Source organism: Corvus moneduloides, chromosome 6 (assembly GCF_009650955.1).
Source record: "Corvus moneduloides isolate bCorMon1 chromosome 6, bCorMon1.pri, whole genome shotgun sequence".
In the NCBI taxonomy this organism is placed as follows: domain Eukaryota; kingdom Metazoa; phylum Chordata; class Aves; order Passeriformes; family Corvidae; genus Corvus; species Corvus moneduloides.
The window spans coordinates 5,637,311-5,663,735 of record NC_045481.1 but is presented as its reverse complement, the minus strand read 5'-3'; the positions used below and the strand labels follow the sequence as shown (position 1 = coordinate 5,663,735).

General features: G+C 41.4%; 1 protein-coding gene across 3 annotated transcripts in view; it reads right to left on the bottom strand.

Annotated features, from left to right (window-relative positions):
- The window catches only part of MNAT1 (MNAT1 component of CDK activating kinase), a 120,618-nt gene that overhangs the window by 9,055 nt on the left and 85,138 nt on the right, over positions 1-26,425 (bottom strand). For all 3 annotated transcript variants that reach the window (XR_004240861.1, XM_032112626.1, XM_032112625.1), the window contains exon 7: positions 25,923-26,044. Coding sequence is in view for 2 of the 3 variants with exons in the window: in XM_032112626.1 (XP_031968517.1) it covers positions 25,923-26,044 (122 nt within the window). In the remaining variant the exon portion in view is untranslated. The remainder of the gene's footprint in view (positions 1-25,922; positions 26,045-26,425) is intronic.

Below are 26,425 nucleotides of genomic sequence, written 5' to 3'. Positions count from 1 at the left end.
GAAAGTTCTCCTCATTTCAGCACATGACTGCCTGTTTTAAAATAAAAACAGGAAACGGAAAGCAGAACCTGCAAATACACAAATCCTTTGCAAGCAAAGGAAAACTAAAGGCTATGCAAGTTCTTTTTGGTCACGTGTTTCAACTCTATAAAGGATATTTTATACAAATTCTATGCTGACTTCTCTTTCTTCAGTTGTTGGGGGGCTTCCTCACATCTCATTTTCCTCCCAGTAAAATATTAAGTTGTTTGGATGGCTCCATACATGTCAGACTGTGCTGTGTGAACAGTTTGCTTCTTGTTGCTCACAGTGCATCTCCACACCACACATTCCTGCCAGCTCCAAAATATGCACAGGCACTACCGTTTGGATGAACTTTTTTTTTTCCTTTGCACCGCAAGGATTTCTGCTTCAACTTTTTCCCAAAGAGCTGCTTGGATCCCTCACCCCCATGCACGTAGCTGGAACAAGAGGTTAGTGTTTATTTCTAGAAGCCTTGCTCACAGGAAGCCTTCCTTCAGCGCGAGTGACTTCCGTAACTCCAGAGGGGCTGGGAGTGCTCTCGGATGAGCGGGGGCACCTGGTCCCCCATTTGTCATCGTCCTGAGGTCACCCGCCAGCTGTCTGTCCTCTCAACACCCGGCCTCAGCACTGTGCTCAAGGCATTCTCCCTCGCTCGGGTTTCCAGGTCTGGACTTCCAGATACAGTAAATCAATCAGCCCCCACAGAAAGTGCTCAAACAACTGCAAGGGAAGCATTTTAACACCCCTGAGCGGCCCCGCTGCGCACAAGGACACTGCAGTGCCCGCTGGAGCCCGGCACAGCGCTGCTCTGCAGGACTGCTATGGATTACGCTCGGGAGCACTGCAGAACTGCAGCTACATTTAGTCTGTGACTAAATCAGGCTCCGCTCATACTTGACCCCAGGAAGAATGTCATTGAACACAAGGGCTTTTTCTCAGCTGTGATATTGGATTTTTTTTTCCTTTTCAACAGCTAAAACAACCATTAAGCCACCATTTCTGTAATTGCAAAGCAGCTCTCTTTTTAGCATGTTGTGGAAATGTTTTGGCATAGACTGATCTCCAAATTCTTCATCTTTCCCTCTGTCCCCCAACTCCACTCTTCCTCCCACACACCGTGTTTAGGACAAAGGGCACCAGAAGAACATGGATGTGTATAAGTAATTATTATAACTGAGGAAGTTAACTACTGTTTTGTAACTTTCTACCTAAGACTATTTTCATAGGCTCATCTTTTTTATGTAAGGATAGCGCAAGCTCAGTTTTAAAGACACCACTGCGTCTTTGCCCAGAGCTGGGGGAACACTTCCCCTGGGCTAGACTCTGGGAATCAGCATCCCTTCTGCAGGCAAGAAGGGAGAACTGAACTTTTATTCTGAAAGACAGTTCTTTTGGACACACAAACTCTTCTTTTAGGATAAAAGTTCCTTCCTGTTCTTCCCACTCTGCCTTTTTCTCCGTGTTCCGCACACCCCGCTGAGCGCCATGAATCCCCCCAGCGCACAGCCAGAGATCCATATTGATGAACTGGGGCTTTGGGAGAGCTACATGAAAGAGATTCCTCCAGCACCCGCATCGATGTAAATTATGCATCTATGAGGCAAAGGGAGCCCTTTCTGAACAGAGCACTTAGTCAGGAACACCTACAGAAGGAGGATGGAGATGCACAGACATTTTTTTCCCTCCTTTTTAGCACATTTTGCTTGATGCACAGTTCTGAGGCAACAGAACACGAGGACAGAATCATAGAATGATTTGGGATGGAAGGGATATTAAAGATCATCCAGTTCCAACCCCCTTGCCATGGACAGGGATGCCACCCACCAGCTCAGGACACAACTGCAGAGGCCAGGATGGCTCCAAGCAGACAGGAGGTATTTTAGCCCCAGGAGCTCTGGTAAAGACCTTGATTTTGGGCCCAAGGCTGGAAAATGAAGTGACCAGAATGCTTCTAAAGGTTTTCTAGCATTGAAGGACTTGCTTTAGTCCCAGCAGGGAAGGAAAGAGCCCCTGGGTGACTCATGTATTAGGCATGGACACAGGCTTTGTCCCCAAATCACTGCTGATGGAAAAAAACCACCTGAACAGAGAAAAAGCTGGTTATAACCCCAGCTTTGAAATACAGTTTCCTCAGTCAGAAAGTCAGTTGTTTTCACTGTGACACAGCATCCTCTGCTCTGAATAGCAACAAATTCACATCATATGGCAATTCCAGTTTAATGTGACTCAAAACGCCACAAGAATTTCTAGAGGGTCTTTAGCTGCTGATACTGATCAGGTAAGTAAGTTGCCAAACCTAGTAATTATCTCAAATGAATAATTACGAACTCTTAGTTATTCATTTCAGATAATAAGAACCCAAAGTTATTTTCTTTAGGCAGAATACGAAAAGTGTAATTGTTGAAAGCAAATATTGCAGTTTGAATGACAGTATTTAAGGAAGATGAGATTGTTCAGGTCAAAAAAAGGTGAAAACCAGGTCACCTTCTCTTGCAGCTGACTCGTGCTCTAATGCTTGAGCCCCTGGCCGCCTCAGGTTCTGGTTGCTGCTGGTCAGGTCAGCATTTCAGGCTGATGCTGAGGATCAGGTTTACAGCTCTCAGCCATGCTGGCATTTGCTCCTCAGGAAGGCCTGGGAGAGGTGAGAGGGAACAAAGAGGGCAGGAGCTCGGAGTGAGGCTTCTCCTCAAAAGCATGGATGGGTGAGGGATGAGAAGCCTCTGGCCCAGTCAGGTGCAGCCTTTGGGCTGAGCTCTCAAACCCTGGCTGCAAAGGCACTGCATAGCCCCGCTCTGGCACAGGGCAGTCACAGCTCCCACAGGTGGGAGAGGAGGGAAAACAGTTGCCCTGTTCTCCTGAAAATATTTTTTACAGGGGAATGAAGGAAAAAACCCAGTCCTTCAATCCTAGGCAATTTCTTCCTATCTGTCAGCATATGGTAGGAGCTATTTTTATTTGGCTTAAATATAAGGCATCATTAAGACTATTTTTCTGTTTTAACAGCTTGACAATTCTATTGTGAAATCTGGGTGAAATGCTCTGGATTTTATTGTCCTTCTCTATTGTGCCCTGGTAGAATTTCTAGAGGGGAAAATGCAGTGATGATAGGAGATCTTCATTTTACTCTTCTAAAAAGACAATGAGTTAAAGTGTCTAAATTGAATCATTCTTTATATGATTTCTGTTGAATTAATTTTAATTTTCTGCTGCTTTCAATCTAATCCAATATCCTGAAACAGCAGAAGCACAGATATCAAACAGGAGTGTGTTGAGTTAGGTAGAATCCCTTAGTTCCACCAGGGAGAGAAAATACCAGCAGAGTTGTTACAGAGCAGTGACATCCACAACTGCTGAAATTCTCGATGGATTGTTAACAACTCGATTCAACTTGCAAACTGCATCCCCAAAATCTGTCTCCAAAGAAGTTGTGCCTACTGACTGAACTGATTCTGAAACTGGTGCAGAAAGTGCCTTTTTAAATATTCACAGAGAGTGCCCAGAAATTAGTAGGGACTGCTAATAAAAATGACATTTAATAAATTTTCCTCCTGAGGAGAGCTCCCAGCAACACTAGGTGGCAGAAGGCTCTGTCACATTGAAGACACCTGCAGACAGATATATTCACAGAACTACTTGAGCTTGATTTTAGAAAAGCTAAGGGGAAAACAGTTGAAAGCAAAACAGTTCTAAGATCCCATTTTCCACCCACTCTTCCAGTTCTAATTCTGGCTCTGATATCCCTAGTGCACATTGTTTCACCATTTAAGCTACCCCAGAATGTGAATATACCTTCTAAACCTGACCTTCAATCACATCTTATTCAATTCAGATTCAATTCTGTATGTGACAGGTGATTCTATTAAGCTTTTACTGAATTAAAAGATAAATTCACTGTTTAAAGAAATAAATGGCCACCAGGACAAGTACACAATAAAAACATACACTGTGAGTTACCTTGAAGCAAATTTGAAACCCAGCCTGGAATGCTCTTTGCTACTTCTGCAGCGGAAAGAAAATCAACAACCTACAAACAAACTCATTCAAAACTGCTCAAGAGTCAATGTGGAAAAGATCTGCTAAAATGGCAGCTGCTCCCTCGTGGAGATGCATTTTCAGGAATACTTTTGTAATTACATATAAAATTCAACTGGCTGTTTCTAGTTCTACATACTTAACCCTTTAAAAAAACATCTATGCTCCATTTTCCTTTACTCTGGTCACTCTATTTTCAACTCCTCTAAGTTTCTCTCTCATCCTGTATAAATCAAATACATAAGGAAACAAAGAGGTGCCCCTGCCCTGGGGATGTTAGGAGGAAGCTGTAATCACAGAGAGGGGAAAGCGAAAGCCAAGCACTGCCTAGATGCCAAAAAACAAAAGGCAGCAGGGGGACAATGACACTCTATTTCCACAGACATGTAGGTTTGAGTTGACAGCAAAGATTTCTCCGAGATGCCCATGGCTGCACTGCCTTTGCACTTGCTAAGCAGTGACACCCCAGACTTACAGCACTTGAGGGGTGCTTCCCCAAGTGTAGCTGGTGCCAGCACAGAGCTCAGTGCATCGTGGAGGGTTATTTTGCACCTCTAGCCATAGAGGCTGTGTTTAAATATAGTAGGTTTTATCATTCACCATTGTCAGCAGTGGAAATTGTCATCTAAGCAGGAAAAGATGCTGTTGAAGAAACAGGAGGGGTTGGTTAGAAAGTAAAAATTATTTTGGCCGTGACAAGTCCTCTCACTGCCCATTTCGAGGGTAGGGGATCATGCCACCCATTGCAAATTGCTGCCTGAGAGTCAGAAAAATCAATAGTAGGTAGGAAAGCTGACTTGCCAAGGCTACAGCCACTGCCAGCAGATTATTAATGCATCTGTCTGCATTCTTAAATGTTTCCTAAGAAGCAGCTATGTTAACTGAAAAGGTGTGACGTGTCACCAGCCCTTCTCTTCTCTCCTCTTCATTTTCTCTCTATATTAAAACCTTGGCTACCAAAGAAAACAATCATGTTTCACCTCATCTTTTCCCAGCTTTTCTGAAGTTCAGTTCCTGCTCCAGAGCAATATATACAGTCTAAGTACTACCCCTGACAAGCTGTTTGACAGCCCGAAGTTGCACATCTATTTTACTCCCAGAGCTTTGGAGTTGGTAGGGTTTAGATGGGAAATGGAGGCCAATTAAAATAAACACAGACAATATCAATGAATTCTTCAGAAAGGCACAAGACAAGCAAAATGAAACACTACTGGCTTTTGCCCACAGTTAGAATTCAGCCCATCTCACAGGCTCAATGCTCTGGCTGAGGTCCAGAAAGACACTTAAGCACATGTCTTATTTTAAGCATGTGAGCAGCCTCATTGATTTTTCACTCATGCCAGGAAGAATATTCAATGCGCTTAAAGTTAAGCACATTGTTAAGTGCCTTCCTGGACCAAGGCCAGGCTATTTAGCCCGTGCAAGAGTGAGTCTAGAGAATATTTACCATTATTTTAACTTCTCAAGACTTTCTTTGAGATAAAGTTTTATGGTGTATGAAAATATTTCATTCATACGAGCAGTGACTGGCTCACAGCAACCTTCAGGGACCACATATTCTTCCCCTTCCCACATCTTCTAAAGCAGTAACTGGAAGGATTAAAGACACATAAGCAAATATACCAATAAAGAAAATTAGTTTTGAAAGGGAAGCCAGCAGTCTTACTGATCTAGACAGCAAAATGAGCCCCACAGTGAACAGCTGACAGACATATTAATTTTCAGTGAAAACTAATAAAGTCATTTGCCAATGTCCCATTCCAATACCAAGTCCTGTGCAGGAACTTTGAAAAGCAAGCTAAATGTTGACTGAAATTAATTATCACAATAAGCACTTTTTTCCACACATTCAATTCCATTTCTCCTCCTTCCTTTTACATCAAGTTATATACAAAATTCAAGGAAAGGCCTGTTAGTGCTTCCTCAAGATGACCTCACCACATCAGAGCACTTTAGAGATCAAAGGCACAACAAACACTTTGCTCTTTGCTACAACAAAGTGATGCCATTTGCTATGTTTGCTACAGACAATTGGATTTTTATCTGGCTGGCATTATCCAAGCTCAGTATCATACCCTGAGTAAGAGCTAGAGAAAGGTGTTTAACAGTACAGCTAAGGAAAGCTGGACTGGGTCAGACTCATGCTCCTTCCACCCCAGCCATCCCTCTCCAGGAGCAGAAAAGGGAGTGCACAGGAGTCTGATCATTCCAGTGGGACCAGCAGGACACTGACAATTTGTTCCTCTTTTATAAGCAGATGTACCTTTTTACTTCAGTATTTGTTTCTTCCTGGAAAGTTTAAACTCAGTGGTGAAAGTACATAATTGACAGGGGGAGACATGAACAGAAAGGCAGTTTAGCACTCAATCACCTCTGAAATCTCACGGCAGCACAGCTGTATCACTCATTGCTCTCACACCAGTGCAGCTCCACTGATTTCATGCTACCAAGCCCACATCCGATGGCAACTCCAACCTCAGCACCCAACACACCACTTTAGAAACTGGGGCAGCAACCTCTGAGACCTCTACAAAAGGAACTAAGATGACAAAGGCAGCCTGCAGACAAAAAAGACACTTCCTAGTGGATTCTGGTCTAGAAGTCTTCAATTTGAAAGAAATAATCTCTTTATTTTAAAATACAGTTTTACATATCTTATTGCTGAGATTATTTGATGAAGTTTTCTCATCTGTGCAATCAGAGCAGAAGGACAATGGCACTGAGAAGGCTGAGGCTGGAAGGCACATAGGGAGACCACTTGGTCCAGCCTCCCTGCTCAGCAGGGTCAGCTCAGGGTTGTATCCAGTCATGTTTTAGTAGCTCCAAGGAGAAGCACTCCACAAACTACCTGGACAACCTGTCCCAGTGTTTGACCTCCCTTGCAGTAAATGCATTCTAATAGAATGCCATGGATTTCCATTTGTGTCCATGACATCTTATCCTCTCACTGGGAATCACTGAGGAGAGTCTGGCTCTGTCCCCTTCTCTCCCTGCCCTCCATCAGGAATTTACACACATTGACAAAATCCTTCCAAGCCTCCCCAAACAGATGGAAAAGTTCCCTCATTTTGACCTCACACGACAGATACCCCAATCCCTACTCACTCCAGCATGTCCATGTCTCTGGCACCAGGGATGCCAGGAGAGGAGGTGTCCCTCACCAGTGCTGAGCAGAGGGGAAGCATCATCACCTCCCTCGACCTCCTGGTGACACTGCCTGGCAGAGCCCAGGAAGGTGGTGGCTTTTCTTCCCCACAAAGACAGGCTGCTGTGGGGTGCTCCAGGCCCTTCTGCAGGGAGCTGCTTTCCCAGCAGGTCAGCTCCCAGCCCGTGCTGGCACATGGAGTTATCCCAGCCCAGGTGCAGCACCCTGCATTTCTCTTTGCTGAACGCACAAGATTGCTGTGACACCGTTTCTCCAGCCTGCCAAGGTCCCTCTGAAGGGCAGCACAACCATCTGGTGCATGAGTTGCTCCTCTGGACTTTGCATCACCTGCAAACCCGCTGAGGGAGCACTCCTTCCACAGCCAGGCAGGGAAGAAGAGGGTAGGCAGTGCTGGTCCCTCTATTGACCCCTGGGGTGTACCACAGCATCCTGCTTTGCTTTGAAATCCACAAATTAACAGGTATGTTAACAACACTGGATTGCATTGGTTTAACCAGTTGCCATTTTTAAATTTAGATGGTTAAATGAGTGCAATATTTAAATATATGAAAGAATTTAGTCTGTTTCTGAATAGTATCTGCTGGTTCAACTTGTTCTTAAAAGTGAACTTCCTTCAATAAAACTTCGAAAATCATTTATGACTTCAGAGGGAGAGACAGACTTCTCTTTCTGAGCTGCTTTAGTATGTAACTAACCCAAATGGTGGATTTTCTTAAGAAATCATTTCTGCAGACAAAATCACCCATTCACTTGAAGAATCCAGAGCAACAAGAAAGCTGTATTCCAGAACTGGGATTACAGCCAGTTTATGATGGATAAACATTGAATGCTTATTGCATAATTATAATGTCACAGCATTTGCTGCCAGAATTACAAAAAATATTCTTAAAATTATGCCCTAAATAGAATGGTGTTTAGTTTAGCTAAACTGAAGCACACTCCAAGAAATGTGAAAAAACAAACGCCATGATTCCAAATCTCAATTATGCATACTAAGGGCCTGTATTAATGAAAGTATATTTAGTGGCTGAATAAAATTTCTCAAAAAATAATGTTAAAGATAATGAATTCCCAATGTCCAAAAAAGCATCACATGCAATTTCATCACTGACTCATGTAAACTAACCTCAAATTTAACCAAATGCAACTGTGATCAATACTGTGTCAATCTGAAAGTACCTGGGGTTTAAGGCAACAAAACCAGATGCAAGGATGAGTAAAAGTTTGGAACTCACAAACAGAATGGAGTTCTTGGCTACTAAAAGTTCTGGAACAGTTACACTGACAGGGAGAAGCCAAAAGAATGAGAAGTTTTGACAGTATTGCCACATTTAGCAGGAAGAAAGTCAAGTGCAGGAGGAATAAAAGGGAGATAGTTTGCTACCATTGTATGTTATTTAACTTTTCTCTTTTAAAGATGGCATCCTCTACTTGAGGTAGGGACTGTTCCACACACCTCTGAACTGTTGTACAGTGTCTAGGGATGGACTTGCAATTATGTTCCTAGGCACTTTTGTAAGGCAAAACTCAGCAATAAAAACCAAAAAACCCAACCACATAAAATATAAACACTGCCAGATTTACCAACATATTCTTGAAAAAGCAGTAAGAGTTACTGAACAGTGAGACACAAAAAGGGCAGTTACATATAGGAGATTTGAGCCACAAAAGAAAAGGACATTTGAACTGATTCTACCTTCACTGTGAAACAAAACTGGAGGGTTGTGCATGACCTGCCCACCAATGCTCTGCCGTCCATCACAACCTCACAAGAAGGTGACAGACAATAAAAAGTTGCCTACATCAATCCCTTTTTATTATTTATTTTATTTATCATCTCTTGGCAGTAACACTTATCATGAGGAGCAGTGGAAAAACCCATGAACTAAAAACAAAAATGAGGCTGAGAGGGGAAAACATGTCAGAGTGGAGAAAAGGGGAGTTTTATTTCTCTAGACAATAACCCCTACCATGACAGCCTCACTGGCTCCTTCTCCACTGACAGGAAATTTCTGTAAAAGAATCATGTGGTGCTGGAACACAAAACTGCAGAGGTTCACATATGAGACAGGCTATAGGTCTGACATGGGACCAGTGAACCAAGTCAAAAGCCCAGTCCTCTCCTCTGCCTTCCAAATACTAAAATCTTAGAATGTGGCAGAAACCTGTTGACTCTGACAGCATTTAAATTATGCCAATATGAAGCCAAAGCAGAACACCTAACACTGGCAGAAAAATAAGAAGCCCGGGACGTCCCTGCTTCACAGGGTCTCCTGGAAGTTTTTATCTTCACAAAACTGGGCAGAAAATCCTAGAGGACCACAGAGGGGCAATGGATTTATGAGGTCTGAGAATCCTCAAACAAAGAGGTAGTTGAGCTAGTTGATTTTATTATTTTATCCCTGAAAGCTTAAATAATAAAAAAGTTAAAGCAGAGCAAGCGCCTACTAGAAAAGCATAGTGTCAGTATTGTCCTTTAGGCATGTTTCCCTCCACACCTCTGGAAAGTTGTCTAGCATTTGACATAATTGGGAGGAAGAATTTTCTCCCCTGGCAAAGTCAATTAACTTCACTGTATTTGTATCATCTGTCAGAGCTGAATCTGCTCCTTTCTTCAAGTCTGACACAAGCTCCTATACCTATTTGATGGATCAAACAGCTTATATAGAAATTACTGTGCTTTAAAGGGAAGTTCCATGGCCATGTCAAGTCAAAAGCTGCAAGACAAGAGGTGAGTGATTATTCTATTAGTGTACACTCCCCTGGAATATTAAAATACAGCCAAACTTTGTACTGAAGTTTAAGCTCTTTCATGCAATTTGCTATTTCATTATGAAACTCCTTTAGTCTTCAGTCATTAGAGACATCTGCAGAAAATTAAAGTAGGTCTTTTTCCTGCTCTGTGTTCTTGAACTGCTTAATTTCTCATATTATTAAGATATATAAGCTCCTTGCTGTAACAAGAAATGTAAGAAATAGTGTGGGCTGCTGCTTTAACATACTGCCATAAACAGGTATATGCATATTTATGCACTGAGTGTTATAACCAAGCTTTTTATCTTAAGGTATAAATATTATAAAATATTAGTGCTCTGTGAAACACCGTTCAATGGGATGTCACTAGATTACATGTCACGCCACTCTTTGGCATCATAAGTTAATTGCCAGATCTCACCACATTTTATGGTCATTATAACTCAGGCTCAAACCCATTTCCCATCAGCTCCAATTTAATGTTTGCTGTACATCAATGTATACACCTCCTGATTAAAGGCAGCAGAGGAGAGAAGGGTAACACACACAACGTGCTTAACGCAGTTCTCCAGTTAAAACATGAACACAAAGCAGCATGGTGGGTAATGCAGGAATGAAAGAACTTCTCCATTGAAACGCCTTTCCTCGTAATTGACTGTTAAAAGCAGCTAGACCAGTAATGCAGCTCTCCCAGGTGGCAGCCAGGGACTGGGAGCACTCACTGGATGCATAACTGGGAAACAACATCAGGGTCTCTGTGGACCCACACTCCACAGATTTTAAGTCCCTGAGCAGCACTGAAGAGCACATCACAGAAGAAAAAGTCACTCCTATTTGGGCACAGCCCTATTCTGAATTAAAACACCAAAGGCACTCGGACATTCTGTTGAGGAAGGGGGTTTGGTCCAATAAAATCTCTTTCCTACCAGAATCAAGCTGATGTTTGTATTGAGCTGGTGGAGCAGTGCATCACATCTGACAGGCTGCTGATGTGATTGAAGGGCAGAGAGCACAGGACTGTATTGATCTCTCAGCAGCAGGGCCAGCACTCCACGGAGCTCACTTTGAAGTAGCCCCATACAAGTATTGCATTATCTGCCTCATGAGTGCTGTGCAGGTTTTCAAAGGCTCAAATAATATTATGGCACATAAATCTACTAAAGGCTAACCTGATGCCCTTTGTGAGTGAGAACTTCTTGTACTACAAAGGTTCTATCAGCTGGAGCCATGGAAGAGCAAAAACCACAGGGGAAGCAGAGCTGGCTCTTCCCAGACCACCTCTGTGCTACTCCAACACGGGCTGGAGCACACGTGAGCTAGAAGCCATCTCAAACACGGCCACGCACACACTTTACCATGAGTTTTGAATGATTTTCCTAGAACTCTTTATGGAGGTTAAATCTGTATCAATGCAAACTCCTCATTTTTCGTACAGAAAAGACTCAATTTTTTCAAGGAAAATAATCTGGTAATACTTCCAGAGGAATGCTATGGCTCTTCTTTCTGAGTTAGCTATCCTTCTGCATCAGAACTCTTATCCCTCAAATCCCCCTGGAGTACAAAAGTTCCCACTATATGCTCTGTCCATTTAATGCACTGCCACTGAATATATTCTACACTGATCTGTGGATTTGTTTAACCAATACTGATCTCAAATTTCTTTACCCCGACAACTAAAATTGCTTCACCCCAAGAGCTAACACACCCCTCAGTGACACACCCCAATGAAAAGCTCAAGCTCACCTTTAGCTTTACAACAAAAGCAGGCAGTAATTTATTTAAGTACCATATTCAAATTAGTTTTCTTGGGTGCTTCGCAAAAGAAAAAAATTAAGCATGATTTAAACTGATAGATCTTAAGAAGCAAGTGTAAATGGGGATTCATCATTCAAAGAGGTATTTTCCCTGCAGGGACCTCATTTTATCCTAGTGATACTCAACAACTTTCATCTACAATTTGAATGAAAATATTAAATTCACCCATTGCAGAATGCACATCTGTCAAAAAATCTGAGGGGGCTGGGAAAATGGATAAATGGTTCAGGCTAATCTGTAGCACTTACTAACGTGGACTTTTTCCAGCTAGAGACGGCTTAATGGCAAAGGTCACACAGCCAGGAGCTAAGAACAGGTCACACAAACACAGCACCACAAATTAATTAATACTGGAAACAACACAGATAAAATGGTGGCTGACTTACAAAACCTGAGCTCTGGCTTCTTCTGGAGGCAAGGAGGTGGTACAGACACAAAGTAGCACTGAGCAGGGGAATTCAGAATTCACCCTGGTCTTCTGCAGTGAATTCTCTGAGTGTTACCTTCTCTTTTCTGGGGCAAAACACTGAGCTTCAACTGCACTTGCTGAAAAAATCACTGCATTGCCAGACCTACAGAACACCTAATAACACAACAGCAATAACAGCAAGGAGTTATCACGTTGTAAATGTAAAATGATCCATCACAATATCTGCATACACACTCAGGTATGCACAAACATATGTAACAATCAAGTAATTCCAGCAGAAATGACAGCTTTCCTGGGTGCACAGATCATGCCCTCAAAGCAGTTATTCCTGGTGCCCTAAATCCTACCTTCTGCTTGGAAGAATTAATGGTACCACTGCAGTTTCTTCACCACTTTGGCAGGAAGCAGAGCTTTGGGGAACTCTCATCCTCCCCTGTATCTACCCTCACCATGTGGCAGCTATTCTTCTGGGAGCACCCAGGCTTTTTATCAAAGGAAAAGCAGAATTTTTGGAAAGAGCTCATTAAGAGAGAATTTAATCACTGAGTTTATGTGTAGGAGAAAAGGTGAAGGCAACCAAGGAACATGCATGCTTATTTAGATGTCGCTTTCCTATTCAAGAAATTCTGCTAAATTTAGCATGTCTTCTGAATGTTTTTTGTTTAGTTTTTGGTTGTTTTTTTTTTTTAACAGCAGAAATATTTTAAAGCCTCTCCTTTATTTGTATTGCTTTTCATATTGTTTTTGCTTTCTCAAGGAAACTGGCAGCTGAAATGGTGTTCTAAAAACAAGTTACACACATTTAGCAGTGTTGCCATTTCAAACACCAGGCTCAGCTGAAACTGCTGTGTGGTAAGACGATGCTGTTTCAGCAGCTGAAGCCCTCAAAGGACAAAAAAACGCTGAATAAAACCAAAATATAAGTCATGAGTCAACAAAAACTCTGGGATTTGTTGCAAATAACATCTTTCAAAGCAGCCCAAAATAGAGGATGCACTCCTCTTCACAGACACCAGGAGCCTGTACTGTCACCTCCACCCAGCCACTCCAGTTTACATGGCTCTCTCTACTGGAAGTAGCAAGTACTTCCCAGAACCTAATACTGATACTTCAAATTTTCAGATATTTCCATTTTTCAGATAATTAACAGAAGCACCTATGGGAGAAAGGAAAAAAAAAAAAGAAATAATGCACACCTGCATGAGGATGGCATGAAATGGACCCATACACAAGCACTGAAATCTCATCTGTTGGCAAGCCCCATTCATAAAGTCTTTTTCTAAGGGGATAAAAATAGCATTAAACGAAAATACATTGATTTTCTTTGCTTTTTCTGGTCTTCAATTCCCAGGGCAGACAGCCTGTAAAACCTGCTGCTGTAGTACATATGGGCAGCTGATCGGAGCAGAGAGCTCCAGGCAAGTTTTCAGCATTTGTTTCAAAATACAGGAAAATCAACCAGCAGCCAACATCTCCCAGAAAAGCCAAATACCTACAAACTCGGGGATGAAGAGCCTGCAGCACCAGCACAGGGCTCCACTGCCCACCCTCTGTCCTACAGGTAACTGCATTCCTTTGCTCCATTTGCAAACATCCCTGAGCCATGTGAGCACACTCTTCAATTATATGGAAAGAGCCTGTGAGCACACACAGTTCATCCACCGAGTTGCAAAAGAAAGCAGCATCCACACAGACTGCCCAAGGGCAGGAACATTAAAGGCACTTCTGTAAGGTTTAATCCTGTTCCCACTGAAGCCACTACAAATTCCTCTGCCAGGGCTGGGAGCAGAAGTGGACCTATGTTGAGCTTTTATTTATTTTTAAACCTATTACCCTCAGCACCCAAACAAGTTTGATGGGAATTTTTCAGAATAGTGTTTTGACACCTGAGCCAAAAACAAATCAGGGAACATATGAACTTCCTACAGCTCTTTGGAGAAGGCAGGGAAGGAGTCTGGAGGTGTTAACTGTGAGAACTCATGGAAAATGGTGAGCAGGGAGCTGCACTGAGCTATCCTTGCTGTCATCTCCAGGGTCTGTTACGATACCGTCAATTGTTCAGGTGTTTGTAGAATTGGACACCACCAGTTTTGTATGCTCTTCTGCTAGTCCAAGCTTTTCCTAGCACATTTAAGGCCTCAATAAATTGCATAAATACAGCAGACCTAAAAAAAAATCTATAGATCATTTCTGGGTGAGCAAAAGAAAGAGAGAGAGGTAATAAATGCAAAATACAAAAATACCAACTTCAGTGACTGTCCTTAGACAAAAGCGAAAAGATCAAGAAGGATCCTATGGCCTGGACTGCTCAAGGCAAGGGATTGCTGAGCCACAGCAGACTCCTGAAAGCAAACTTCAACTTGCACCCACACCTTCACAACAATACTTGCCTTGCTCCTGGGGAGAAAAAGAGCAGGGTGCACCTACATCATGGAACAAGGGAAAAAATAAAAAAGGTAAGATACAGTTTCCATATTTCAGGTTGTTTGCAGACTCTGTATCTGTGGGACTTTTCATTCCAAAATTAACTGTGTGCTGAAGAGCCTGGAACAGCAGAGCCTTTATGCTTCCAAGTTTTGAGATGGCCCCAGAGTGCAAAATCTCTTCTCTCTCATTTCTGGAATAGTTTTTGACAATTAGTAGAATCAATGACCACAGAGCAAGAAGTCTGCCCAATCCATCAGGGCCTAGATGTGAAAAGAGGGGGAAGAGAGAGAGAACCTTCTAATGACAGGAAGGGGAGAAGAAGTGTAGAATTTTTTTGGCTTTATTCAGGAGCATTTCCTCATGAATTCTGGAAGAGAGTCAGGGAATAAAGATAGCAGCCAGCACTTACCTCCTGCATCTTTTTAAGGGAGAACTAAAGAAATGCAGCAGTAGCAAATAAAGGAAACCATAAGTAACCTTCTCTGTGCAAGGCAGACACTACCCCAGTAGAGAGAGTTGGCACAAAACCAAGGTATAGAGGCTGCTTGGTAAATTCTCAATAAATATTAAAAACACAAGTGTGTTGATATCCGCATTTTTTCCAAAGTTGCTGGAAAAATTAAAGCATGGGTCGATGCTCCTGAGAACAGAGGAGTCAGTAAGATCCCCAGGTTTAGGGGAAAGAACAAAGAGATGGAGAAACTATTATCTTGAATCTCAAATAATGTCGACAGTTTCCGGAGACGAGAGAAAAGCGCCTGCACTGGAGCCAGGACCACAGCACCTTTTCCATCTTCCCAGAAAGGCTCACCCAGCTTTCAAAAGTGAGAGAGCAGAGGTGCCTGGAATCCAGGCTAGTGGAATGATGCCAGCAAGACATGGGACCTCCTCTTTCTACAGGCTTCCCCCTCTTTTCTCTCCTCATCACAGGTATGTCCATTGCTCCTATTGAGTCTACAAGGACAGAGGAGAAGGAAAGAAAAGAGACTGCTTTGTTTTCCACAGAAGGCAGTCCTCATGCTCTGTGCTTATACATACATATATATATTTTCCATGTATATATATTCCTCTGCAGAGGAATAGTGGAGACCAAGAGCACAACCACCACCAGGTATCAGTAGGGCGTTAAACAGCATGAAGAATTTGCTCACCTTTACCATCATCTTAGAAGAAATACCATCAGGAGAAGATCTGACTGAATCCCTAAGCAAAAAAGCTATACCTGCAACAAGTCTGGATTGATGGGTCATTAAAAGCAGTGATTAAAATACCTTTTCATTTATTTATTAATTAAAAAAAAAAAAATTTAAAATACAGACGAAACACAACCACTTCCAGGACAACGGTAACCAAGCATGTAGCAAGTGTACTACACCAACCTCCATAATAAATCCAACCTGCTAATATTTTCAACACTGTATTTGTTCTGGCACATTTTTGCATTACTCCAACACTATTTTAAACAAATCCTTTCACTGAAGAAAATGTCAATGTATCAAAACTATTTTTTAAACTAATGAGTTTCCTTTTTTGCAAAGCAATTACTTTAAGTACTGAAAGGGTTTCCATGACACCCTCCACTTTCAACTGACAAATATCAGCAATAGTTGGGTTTAAAACAAACAAACTGAAACTCCCAAATCAGCAGCATTTGACTCAAGGAAAAACATTAAATGTTTTCAAGCAGAAGCATTGAAAAACTTATTCTTACTGAAAGAAAAAAGTATGTACACACACCTGCTTTTCTATCAATCTAAGCAGGAAACCATTTCACTGCTGCATCATAAGTAGAAGAAAAGTGCTTATTAAAACATTAATCACAGTCCATTATATTCTGACTCCATACCAGAAGTTCCCATTACATCACTGAAAATATCTATTAACCAAAACCTGATTCTGACAAGTTACAGAAGTGTAGTGTTTAGGATTTAGTAATGTAAAAGTCAGTTTTAGAAGAACAGTTACACAATTGATTTTGCAGTGGCAAGCAACTATAATTAATTGGTTTTGTGACATTTATTACTGCAGTGGGGTTGATTTAACTGGTGTTTCTACTGTAAAATTATTAAAAAATTATTTCAAACTTCATCTACTTTTATTAAACACATTTATTGTGAAGGTATTTAATACCTGGGGCTGGCTAAACAATTTTAAAACGTGCTGGATATACCAGTATATGTAAAACTGTATTGTCTTGTGTAAATATGGGCCTTGTTTAGAACCACGTCTCACAGGAAATTATGCCAAATGAAAACCATCTCCCCTTCTCCTCTCCCACTGAAAAGGATTTATGTTTTTACATTTAATACCAGTTAAAGAAACAAAAATATGGTGGCGTTACCTTCAAGCCTGAGCAATAGCTCAACTGTGAAGTCCCATTATGTTCAAACCTCTGCTTTGTTATTAGAAACACAGCCTAACTCAAATGCTTCAATTTGGAAGAGGGAGAAATGAACAACTCAATTCTTTCTGGAAGCCTGGCACTACATGTCTTGTTTACCTAGAACAGTTTTCAACTGACTGCTAGCAAGGCTTTAAAACCGAAGCCATGAAATTGGTTCCTAAGTGTGTGTACATAATCTCCAGCCAACCATTTTAACTGTGGGTACTTTCCTCAAATCCCTGTAAGCAGCACCACTAACACCAAAAAAAAAAAAAAAAAAAAAGCTATAATGCATGACAGGAAACACATATTGTGTTTTTTACCCCCTTGACCCAACATAGATGAGTCTCTAACTACAAAAGGCACCTGAGATAATAACCTTTAACCTGTCCTTGGACATCTTCCAATTTCAAAGATCCAAAGAGCTTCAGTCAAGGTACTTTTAGGGTCCCCCCTTCATATCCAAGGACTTCTTTCCATGCAGCAGCTCTGGTCTCAGTTACCCCTAAAATCTCTGCTGCTCCGCCAGGTGTGATGGCCATCTGGGACAGATGCACACACTGCTGGAACGGAAGGAGCCAGAAACTCCAATTCTTTTATGGGTGTGGAAGACTTGGATGGGGTTTTTTTGTTTGCTGGTTTGATTCTTTTTAAGGAAACTGGGAAAAATAAGCAAGGGAACACACATGTGATGGGATACCATTAACTCTTAAGAAAAGTTCTCCGGTTCCACTTTTCCCTCCAGTGTGATCTAATCTAAGGGACCACAAGGTCAATATCAAAATATGAAAACAGACTACCAGCCCAACCCTTAAAAATCTTGTCATCCATCACTATCAGGAGTGAGAGCAGTTACATACACAGGATGAAATTTATCAGTGGAATTACTGACTTTGGCAAGTGACACGCTCCTGCAGGAAGAGATCCCTCACTCCTACCACTAAGCACTCTTTGGAGAAGCTTTAAACATTATAGACTCCTTCAACAAAGCCATCTGAAGGGGGTTAAAGAATCACAAACTACTGCTTCAAAAGCTGCAGAAAGCTTCAAGAAAGACACCCCCCCTGTGCTTCCCTCTGCCATTTAAGGAAACTCAGAACTTACCTTTTCAGCCATTTGATACCTGAACAAAGTTTTCATTCAGAAGGCTGCTTTACAAATGTATTTATCAGCGTCAGAGTCAAGATGATGCACCATTTCTGGCTTTATTTTCCTATTTAGGAGTCAATTTTGCTGGCTGTCTCTGGCTAAATATTTTCATTTTACATACCCCCCCCCTTCTTAAAACAACAGTGTTGAAGGGCTCCGAAAGCCTCTCTCTCCTCCTTTCCACACTTCCTTTTGAAATTTTTATCGCAACAAATTTTTGCAAATGCTTCAGAAGACAAATTCAAAGAGGGTGCTCATCATCCTTCTACTTCAACTACATCTGAGACCAAATAGTTTAAGATTAGTGCATCCAAATAGACCCTTCAGGAGAACATGCCAGGGTTTTCTTAGATTGCTCCAGAGCAAGTCCTTGTCGTGCCATCTCTCCTGACAGCCAAGCACAGAGCAGGGGTGATGCCCAGATGTTGATGAAGAGGAGGATGAAGAAGAGCTCAGCAATGGGCTTCCATGAGCTCCCCCACTCTCTACCACACAGACTTTGCCCCCCATGACTAAGGTGTTCCTGCCTCTGTACTCTAACACTGGGCTTAAAGAAAGCATTTGGGGGCTCTGTCCCAGGAAGAACTACAAAAGCTGGAGGACACTGAGGCCCTGCTGTTGTTGAAATGAGAGATAATCAGGACAGATCTCTTCTGCATGTACAAAATGTATTGTTTTTCTTGTGGCGACCACGTAATTCCCAGTGCATTTATCCATCTGGCTGAGGAGCCAGAGAAGTACTCAAAAAGAGCAACCTGATGGAGTGCAGGAGAAACAAGGAAGGAAAAATGTAGAGAAAAAAGAAAACAACTCAGCACAAAAACCACTGATCTCAAATTTACCACAGAATTTCAGAGATGCAACAGAAGTCCTAAAGTTAACTTCTACCAAAATACAGCAGCTAAGGAGGAAAGTCTGTGGACATAAAAAGTCACAAGAGAACAAGACATCAATAGCAGTATCAATGCAGGGGATGGGGGGAAGGATGGAAGCAAAGAAGGGCTTTCAATAACAGATAAAAACTGTCACAGACAATCAGGTCTTTTTAGGTGGCTGGTAGTAACAAGGCTTTGATTTGCTGAGACACAGAGAGCACAGAAAATAGGGCATTTGGCCCACACAATTGCTGGATGCCTCCTGACACATTATAATACATCAGCAGACAGCTTTGCCTTACACCTTTCAGCTGCCCACTTAGCAGCACTGCCTCCACACCTGCAGTGACAACTCAGGGTTTGCCTCCTACAAATTCTCAATAATAAAGCCAATATTACCATCCTGATTTTCCAAAGTAATTTTAAATATTTACTGCTTGATCCCACAGCACAGTTTGCAGACAAATCTCCGTTCCATTAAGGCTCTGAAATTCTTTTTCTTCTTCATACTGTAAGTATTTTAATAAATGTATGATTTAGTATTCAACAAGCCCACACTACAGAAAGAGTATTCTGGAATAAATGGTATAATTACATTTCCTACAGCGACCTTGTAATCTCCCGAGTATTTATTCTAGACTAAACAGCCTTACTCAGCTGCCCTGTGTCTGATTGTCGATGAAAGAAGCTTGTTTGACAACTGCTTCGAGCAGAAACATATTTTTTCCATGATTGCATGAAAAAGTAAAAAAACATTACCAGACCGGTATTCTGAGCACAGAGACTCGTGTTAGATTGATGAGTTAATTTGGAAGCCAAACGCCAACAAAAACAACCACCATGGACATTCTGCTGTCATGGCCAGCTTTTGAGGTTCATTTAGTGGTACACACACAGCTACAGTCAGCTTTACATATAAGAAACTGCGTGGTATATGCAGGCTTCCTTCTTTGTTTCTTTATATATTTTCCATATTCTCTGCTTTTATAACCCTCCCGAGACCTTTTACAGTTACAGAACCCACACTATACCCACAGGTGGGCGGGCAGGAAGCAAATCTCTCCATTTCATAAGCAGTCCACTTTTAATATATTCAATTGCTAATGACCTTGACAGAAGAGCTCCATGCAAAACACCATATTCTATGGGGTGTCGTTTGAAATATTCATAGACTTTTCTGCCAGAAAGCTGATTTCTTAAACAGTAAGATTTCAGACTTACTGAAGGCAGCACTCCTTGATTTCCATTCAGCTGGAAAAACTGGTGCTAATCTACCTCCCCTATATTAAATTTGCATCCTTCCAAAATCCTAAAATGAAGCCTGTAGGATTTCTGTGGAACGCTAAAGCAATACCAGACAGTTTCTATATCAAACCAGATTAAGATGGTTTACAGGCAGTTCTGCTGCCTTGTTCTCTCCTGTCTTGAAAGAGACAGCACATTTGGCCATATTCACTATTCCAGAAAAGGGTACCCACACAGTACTTGTTGTACTTTTTTTGCCATTCACAGGTTTTTATCCAATTATTCATGATAAAATGAACAAAAAATAAAAGGCTGTATGGAAATGTAGCTGAGTCTTTAAAGCAATAATCACTCCTTACCTGCCAATTCTCATTCATTAGGTACCCAATGCAAAATGTTTTGCAGCAGACAGAAATCTATCTGCTGAGGATCAGGCCTTGCAACAGGAGACTGGGAAATTCAGACCATATGCCTTGGTAGCCAAGAGAATTCCTGCAAGGAGTGTAGCCCTCTATGCGCCCTCCAAAGAAAGACAAGCTTTCCTTGATCTTACTCAATCTTTTGACTCACACTACTGAGCTTATTGAGAGACTAGATTCCATTAAAAGGAGCAGAATGAATTCAGTGTTCAAAACCAATGGGCCAAAGCAGATCAAATCAGCCCTTCGTTTGTGGCTTTTCTCCTTTTCCAAGATTCAAGAAATATCTGCATACCCCAGTGACAGAGCAGATGTGAAAAATCACCTGCTATGACTTTTAAAGCCCAGCAGTCCTGTCACCCATTCAAAATCAATTCTCAGTTATTTCACTGTCTTGAACCCTACACAGACACTGACAGGGTTCTAGCAGAAGCTAATCCAGCCAAGGACCAGCTCAGCTATGCTGTAAGAATAGTTTGGAGACTATCCTGACTTATGCCTCACTTAAAAAAAAAAAAAAAATCACAATGACTGACAGCAAAGAAGTTACACGAATCATTTCTAGATTGAGTGCCAGAACTCTACATGTGTTTCAAATTACACTACAACACTGTACAACAAAGAAATATGCAGAAATTTTCCACTTGAAGTGAAGGTTAAAAATTAAACACTAACAAAGCTCTAACAGATATGAAACCCAACCTCATCTTAATGTGAAATTTAAAATGCCTGAGCTGTCCTACACTAGGAAAAAAGGAATGAATCAATCCAGTTGTTCACAAGAAAAAGCACAGTGAGCTAAAACATGTTCATTGTATGTACAGATTTTCACAGCACTCCCACTCTGCTTCAGTACTTACCCCCTCAACTCTTAAAATCGCATTCTGTTTAGATTTAACTTCTAATTTATCAAATTATATTACCTATCCTCATTAGATTAGTGTTCACCATTGAAATTCATTTTCTGCATCTTACTTAAACAAAACACTGACTGGGGTGATCCTAACAAAGTGGTTATACCTGAAAACAAGTTGCTAGATCAATGGGAAGTCACATTTTTCACCAAAGAAAAAAGGAGGAAACCTGATTTTTTATATACACATATATATATTAGGCTTGGATCTCTCCAAAGCTAAGTAGGCAAACACTATTTTATTTTAAGCAGTCCAGGCTTGTTGGTCCAGGTCTGTTGCAAATAGAAGTTTTTAACCTGACTTGTAAATTACTTCAATTTTATGAGAATGGTGAGGATATGACTGGCACTGCTGAGTATGATCCACTTTGGATTACAGGAGACTGTTTCTAAACTTTGAGTCATGAAGTTCACATATCTTTACCCAAAATGTAATCACATAAGCAGATTTTCAATTTATAGTCAGTTTTTAAGTGGCTTGTGTATGGCTCTTCACAGCTGTAAAACTTGGTGGCTGCTGTGTGGCTGCTCCTGTTAGACAGACAGACTTACAATTACTGCCAAGAAAGTCTACATTTTTCAGGACCTCCAAAAAAACATCATTTGGGTCCTCAGGGGTTTTTTGTTGCTGTTTTCTTTTTCTTTAGAATCAAAACTATGTATCAAACATATATTTTTAAAGCAACACACCACTTTCCATCCCCATCCAGGGTTATTCTTTTGCTACTTGGCACGTCAGTTTGTTATATTTTTCATTTCTTTTGTTTTCCAGTAAGAAAAATGCAGACCTCCAACCACACAAATTCAGCATGCTCAGCAAAAACATCAGAAAGAAAAAAAAATAAAATAAAGAGAGACAGGCCTTTTTTGCCCATCTAAGAAAAGTAATGGCAGCAAGTGCCCAAGCACCCGGGTGCTCCTTGCATTCCCTTGCAGCCAAACACCTCTGCTCCCCAAAATGCAATTCAACAGATTTGCACCACTTTGAACCAAAAGGTGACACTTCCCACTTCAGTTAAACTATACCAAACTAATAGTTTGTGGTGACAGCAGAAGTGCCAGTAGAGCCCTTGATAAGACAGAGATCTCTCTCTCCAAACATATCAATAAGTTGCCCTCAACTCTGTGCAGAAACATTTCTGAACGCATGTCCCTGAACACTTCAGTAATTCAGAGCAGTGACAAAGTCACACAGACCCAGGGCTGTTCATCATCGTGGAGGGACAGGCAGCTGCAGAAGCTGCCCCCAGGATGGGCACGTTCCAGTGATCCAAGACCCCACTTTCCTCCAAGGGCAGCACCACATGTTTGGGAGATGCTCTCACACATCCTCTCCCCTTTTCCAAGTCACGTTTCCATCTGACAGCTGAGACAAGCATGAGCTGGTCCTCGAGTTTGAACAACCAAAGTGACCTTTATGGGGGACTGAAGGACACAAACCCCTACACATTACACCAATCATTTGTGTTGGGGGGAAAAAAAAAAAAACTAAATCTTCATTATTCTCAGATTTCCAATACCCTAACAAAAAAGTGCATAAGGATTGTTAATGCTTTTCTGCAGTACTTAAGAAAAAAAAAAAAGAAAATTTACAGCCCCGGGGGAAATTGAAAACAAATTTGTAAGAAAAATTTGAACATAAATATCCTTTTTTTCCAAAATATACAAACTCCACACAGAAGAGCAGTGGAAAAATGCAAAATCAAGTTTATGGTCTGCTCATGAAGTGTTTTGAAAAGCCTAATAAGCAAATAATACAAGTCATCTTAAAAAGCTTTTTTTTTAAATTATAAAAGATTCCTTACAAATGTTCTACACAATCCCTTAAGGATTTACCCTTTTTCTTGCTCTTTGCTAAAACCTTCTTGCCACCTGTGTCCTTCATTACATCAATTCACCAAGAAAAAGAAAAAAGTTCTGAAACCTAAAGCAAGTCTTGCAGAAGATAAGAGGTTAAGGAATATTTAAAAAACCATGTACTGAGTGTTTTGAAGATATAAAACTGTATTTTTTTTAAAAAGTCAATAAATTATGCTACCTGAAATGAATTCAAAATCACCAGGTTGACAGTGTCTTTGCAATAATTCTGGCTCCAGAAACTCAGATAACAGCCTGTACATTTGAGGGAACTATTTAGCAGCAATAAATATCCAGACTGCAAAGTTATTAACAGGAAAATGAAAAGAGGGAAAACCCAAAATTTGAAAAAATGAAATAATTAAATACATTTAGAATCGTACAATGGTTTGGGTTGGAAGGGACTTTAAGGACCATCCAGTTCCAACCCCCCTGCTATGGGTAGGGATGCCACCCACTAGGGCAGGTGGCTCAAAACCCCATCCAGTCTGGCCTTTTATAAGCACAAATGAATAGGAAACTAAAAATCTTTAGCTGGAGAGGTTTACATTGTGCCCAGCTCTTCTGCCTCACCCAGGCAGCTGTATGCAGCTGCCTGAAAAGCCCCAAAGCAGGGACAGAGGCACATTAGTTAAGTATTCATCATCAACAGGAAATGCGCAAGAGTTCATATAAACACAGAAACACAAATATATAAACCAACAGCCCTGCACGGCTTAAGGTATTTCAGACACCCCATGGAATAGGGTTAGAGCTGTACTGGCTGGGAAGCCACAGCAATGATGTATTTGTTTTGGAATGGCAAACAGCCTCAGGACTCAGAACTCTTCTGGTGGGCACCACCAACCCACCCACCCATGAGCCTCCCCTTGCTGCCGCAGCCACCCCGCACCCCTCAACTCCTTCATCACCTCCACAGCCAAGCCCAACAAGCCTGGTTGCTCCTGTTCACAGGAGGAAAATGACACATTTAAAAGTGTCTCCAAGAAAAGACTGTGGCATTGTTTGCAAACCCTCCTCTGAACATCCTCCCACATGGACGCTGCAATGCAACTGCAGAATTTAAAGGATTTTGTTCCACGAAGCGTTGGACTGCCTCAGAACCGGTGCCATTAAATACAATGGACATAGATGACAGCATTCCTGACAGATTTGGACACCAGCATTCATGGGGCACAGGCAAAGGGAATCATCCCTGCACAAGTCATCTTTTTCTCGTTTGTGATGAGGCTGAGGGGGCCTCCAAGCTCCCCTCACACTGGAGGTCCCTGACAGCTGTGCTCCATCCAAACAGGTGGCAAAGGCTGAACCAGGCTCTGTCCAAGTTTAAGCTGCTAATTAATACTTGGTTGCAGAAGCTTAATACCAGATAATAAAAAATACAGGCATCAGGAGGACACAGAAACAGTAAAAATGGAGACAGCCTCAATTCCAGACAGCCTTCAGTTTTCTGAAGCACCATTAGGTTGCTTATTTACCTTACTTAGTCTATCTACCTCTGTCATTTCCTGAATGAGACACAATTTCTCCCATGCCAGTGAACTAGATGGGATTCCTGTTTGGATTTCAGTGGTCTCTGAAACTGCACACTAAATTGCCTCAACTTTGTTCAGTACTTTGTGGCTTCAGTTTTCCCAGATTGCACAGCCAAACATAAACTGTTATTTTTTAAACTCTTTCTTGCCTTGCCAGCCTGCACATTCATTCTGCCATGCAGTTTTCCAAGCACTGGAAGTGCTGATGACCTTGAGAGTCGCGCCATGATGAGCTGGGTGACACTACCCCAGTAGCTACACATTTTCAGGTGCCATTTAAGCCATGAACACGTCTCTAGAGAGGAAACACATCTCTTTTGGACTTCCTAACCTCCTTTACCCATGCACAGAAGGTTCCCAAACTCCCTTCCAAACATGGCTGCACACCACGATGCTGCCAAGCTGCTGGACCAGCCCTGCATTATATTTTTTGACAAAGTTAAGCTCTGTGCTTCATTTCTCACAAACACAGTTTGACTGTAGACAGCAGTCGACAAGTAAATCTACCCTTTTCCATGGCAAACAGCCCAACTTTAATATTTTTACTGGCTTACAGCTGGGTAAATTAAGCCCCAGATTTTTATTTATTTATTTTTTAATACCGTGCAACTGAAAATGAACAGCTACTTCACTACGACTGCCAAGGACAACCTTAAAAACACTAATGCAATCCAGTCCAGCTCTAAATAGATCTATAAAGGCAAGAGGACCAAAAATTTCAGCTTATCCACCTAAACAAAATGTTGGTTGGGCAGGAAGTCTAATATTTTGTAAAGATCCTTAAAAAAAAAAAAAAAAAAAAGGAAGAAAAAAAAAAAGATCCCTGGCAATCTGAAGATGGTAACAATCCCAGCTATAATGCCATGAAATGGGAATTAAAATGTGCTGATTTACTTACCCCAGCCTTCCCAGCATTTCAGGCTCTGGAACTTGTGGTCCATATGTCTCCACTTGCAGAGGCTGATATTCATACAAAGTTTCCTCTAACTTTTGAATGGGAGCTAATGAAATATGCTGACCCTGTTGAAAAGCAAAAAAAAACAAAGTTAAATTTCTACATACTGGGTCAAGGTTTTATTTTTACTTTTTTTTATATGCAATATAAGAACAAGCATTAACTTGGTCCAGACAAACACCATCCCATTAAGAACATACTGTTCGCTGTATCGCTCCATGATTTATATTTTTTTACTGGGACCTACAAAATGGAAGTGATGTTTCATGAGCTATAATTGTTTGGACAAGAAGGAAGGGGGGAAGATTTGTTCAGGGCAAGTTTACCATTAGCAAGTACAGCTGCTTCCAGTGTCACTAGCAAAATTATTATTAGGCACAAATTTCATTTATCTGAAGTACTACCAAACAAATGTTTCTGAGCAACCCTACTTGATTCTGTAATCA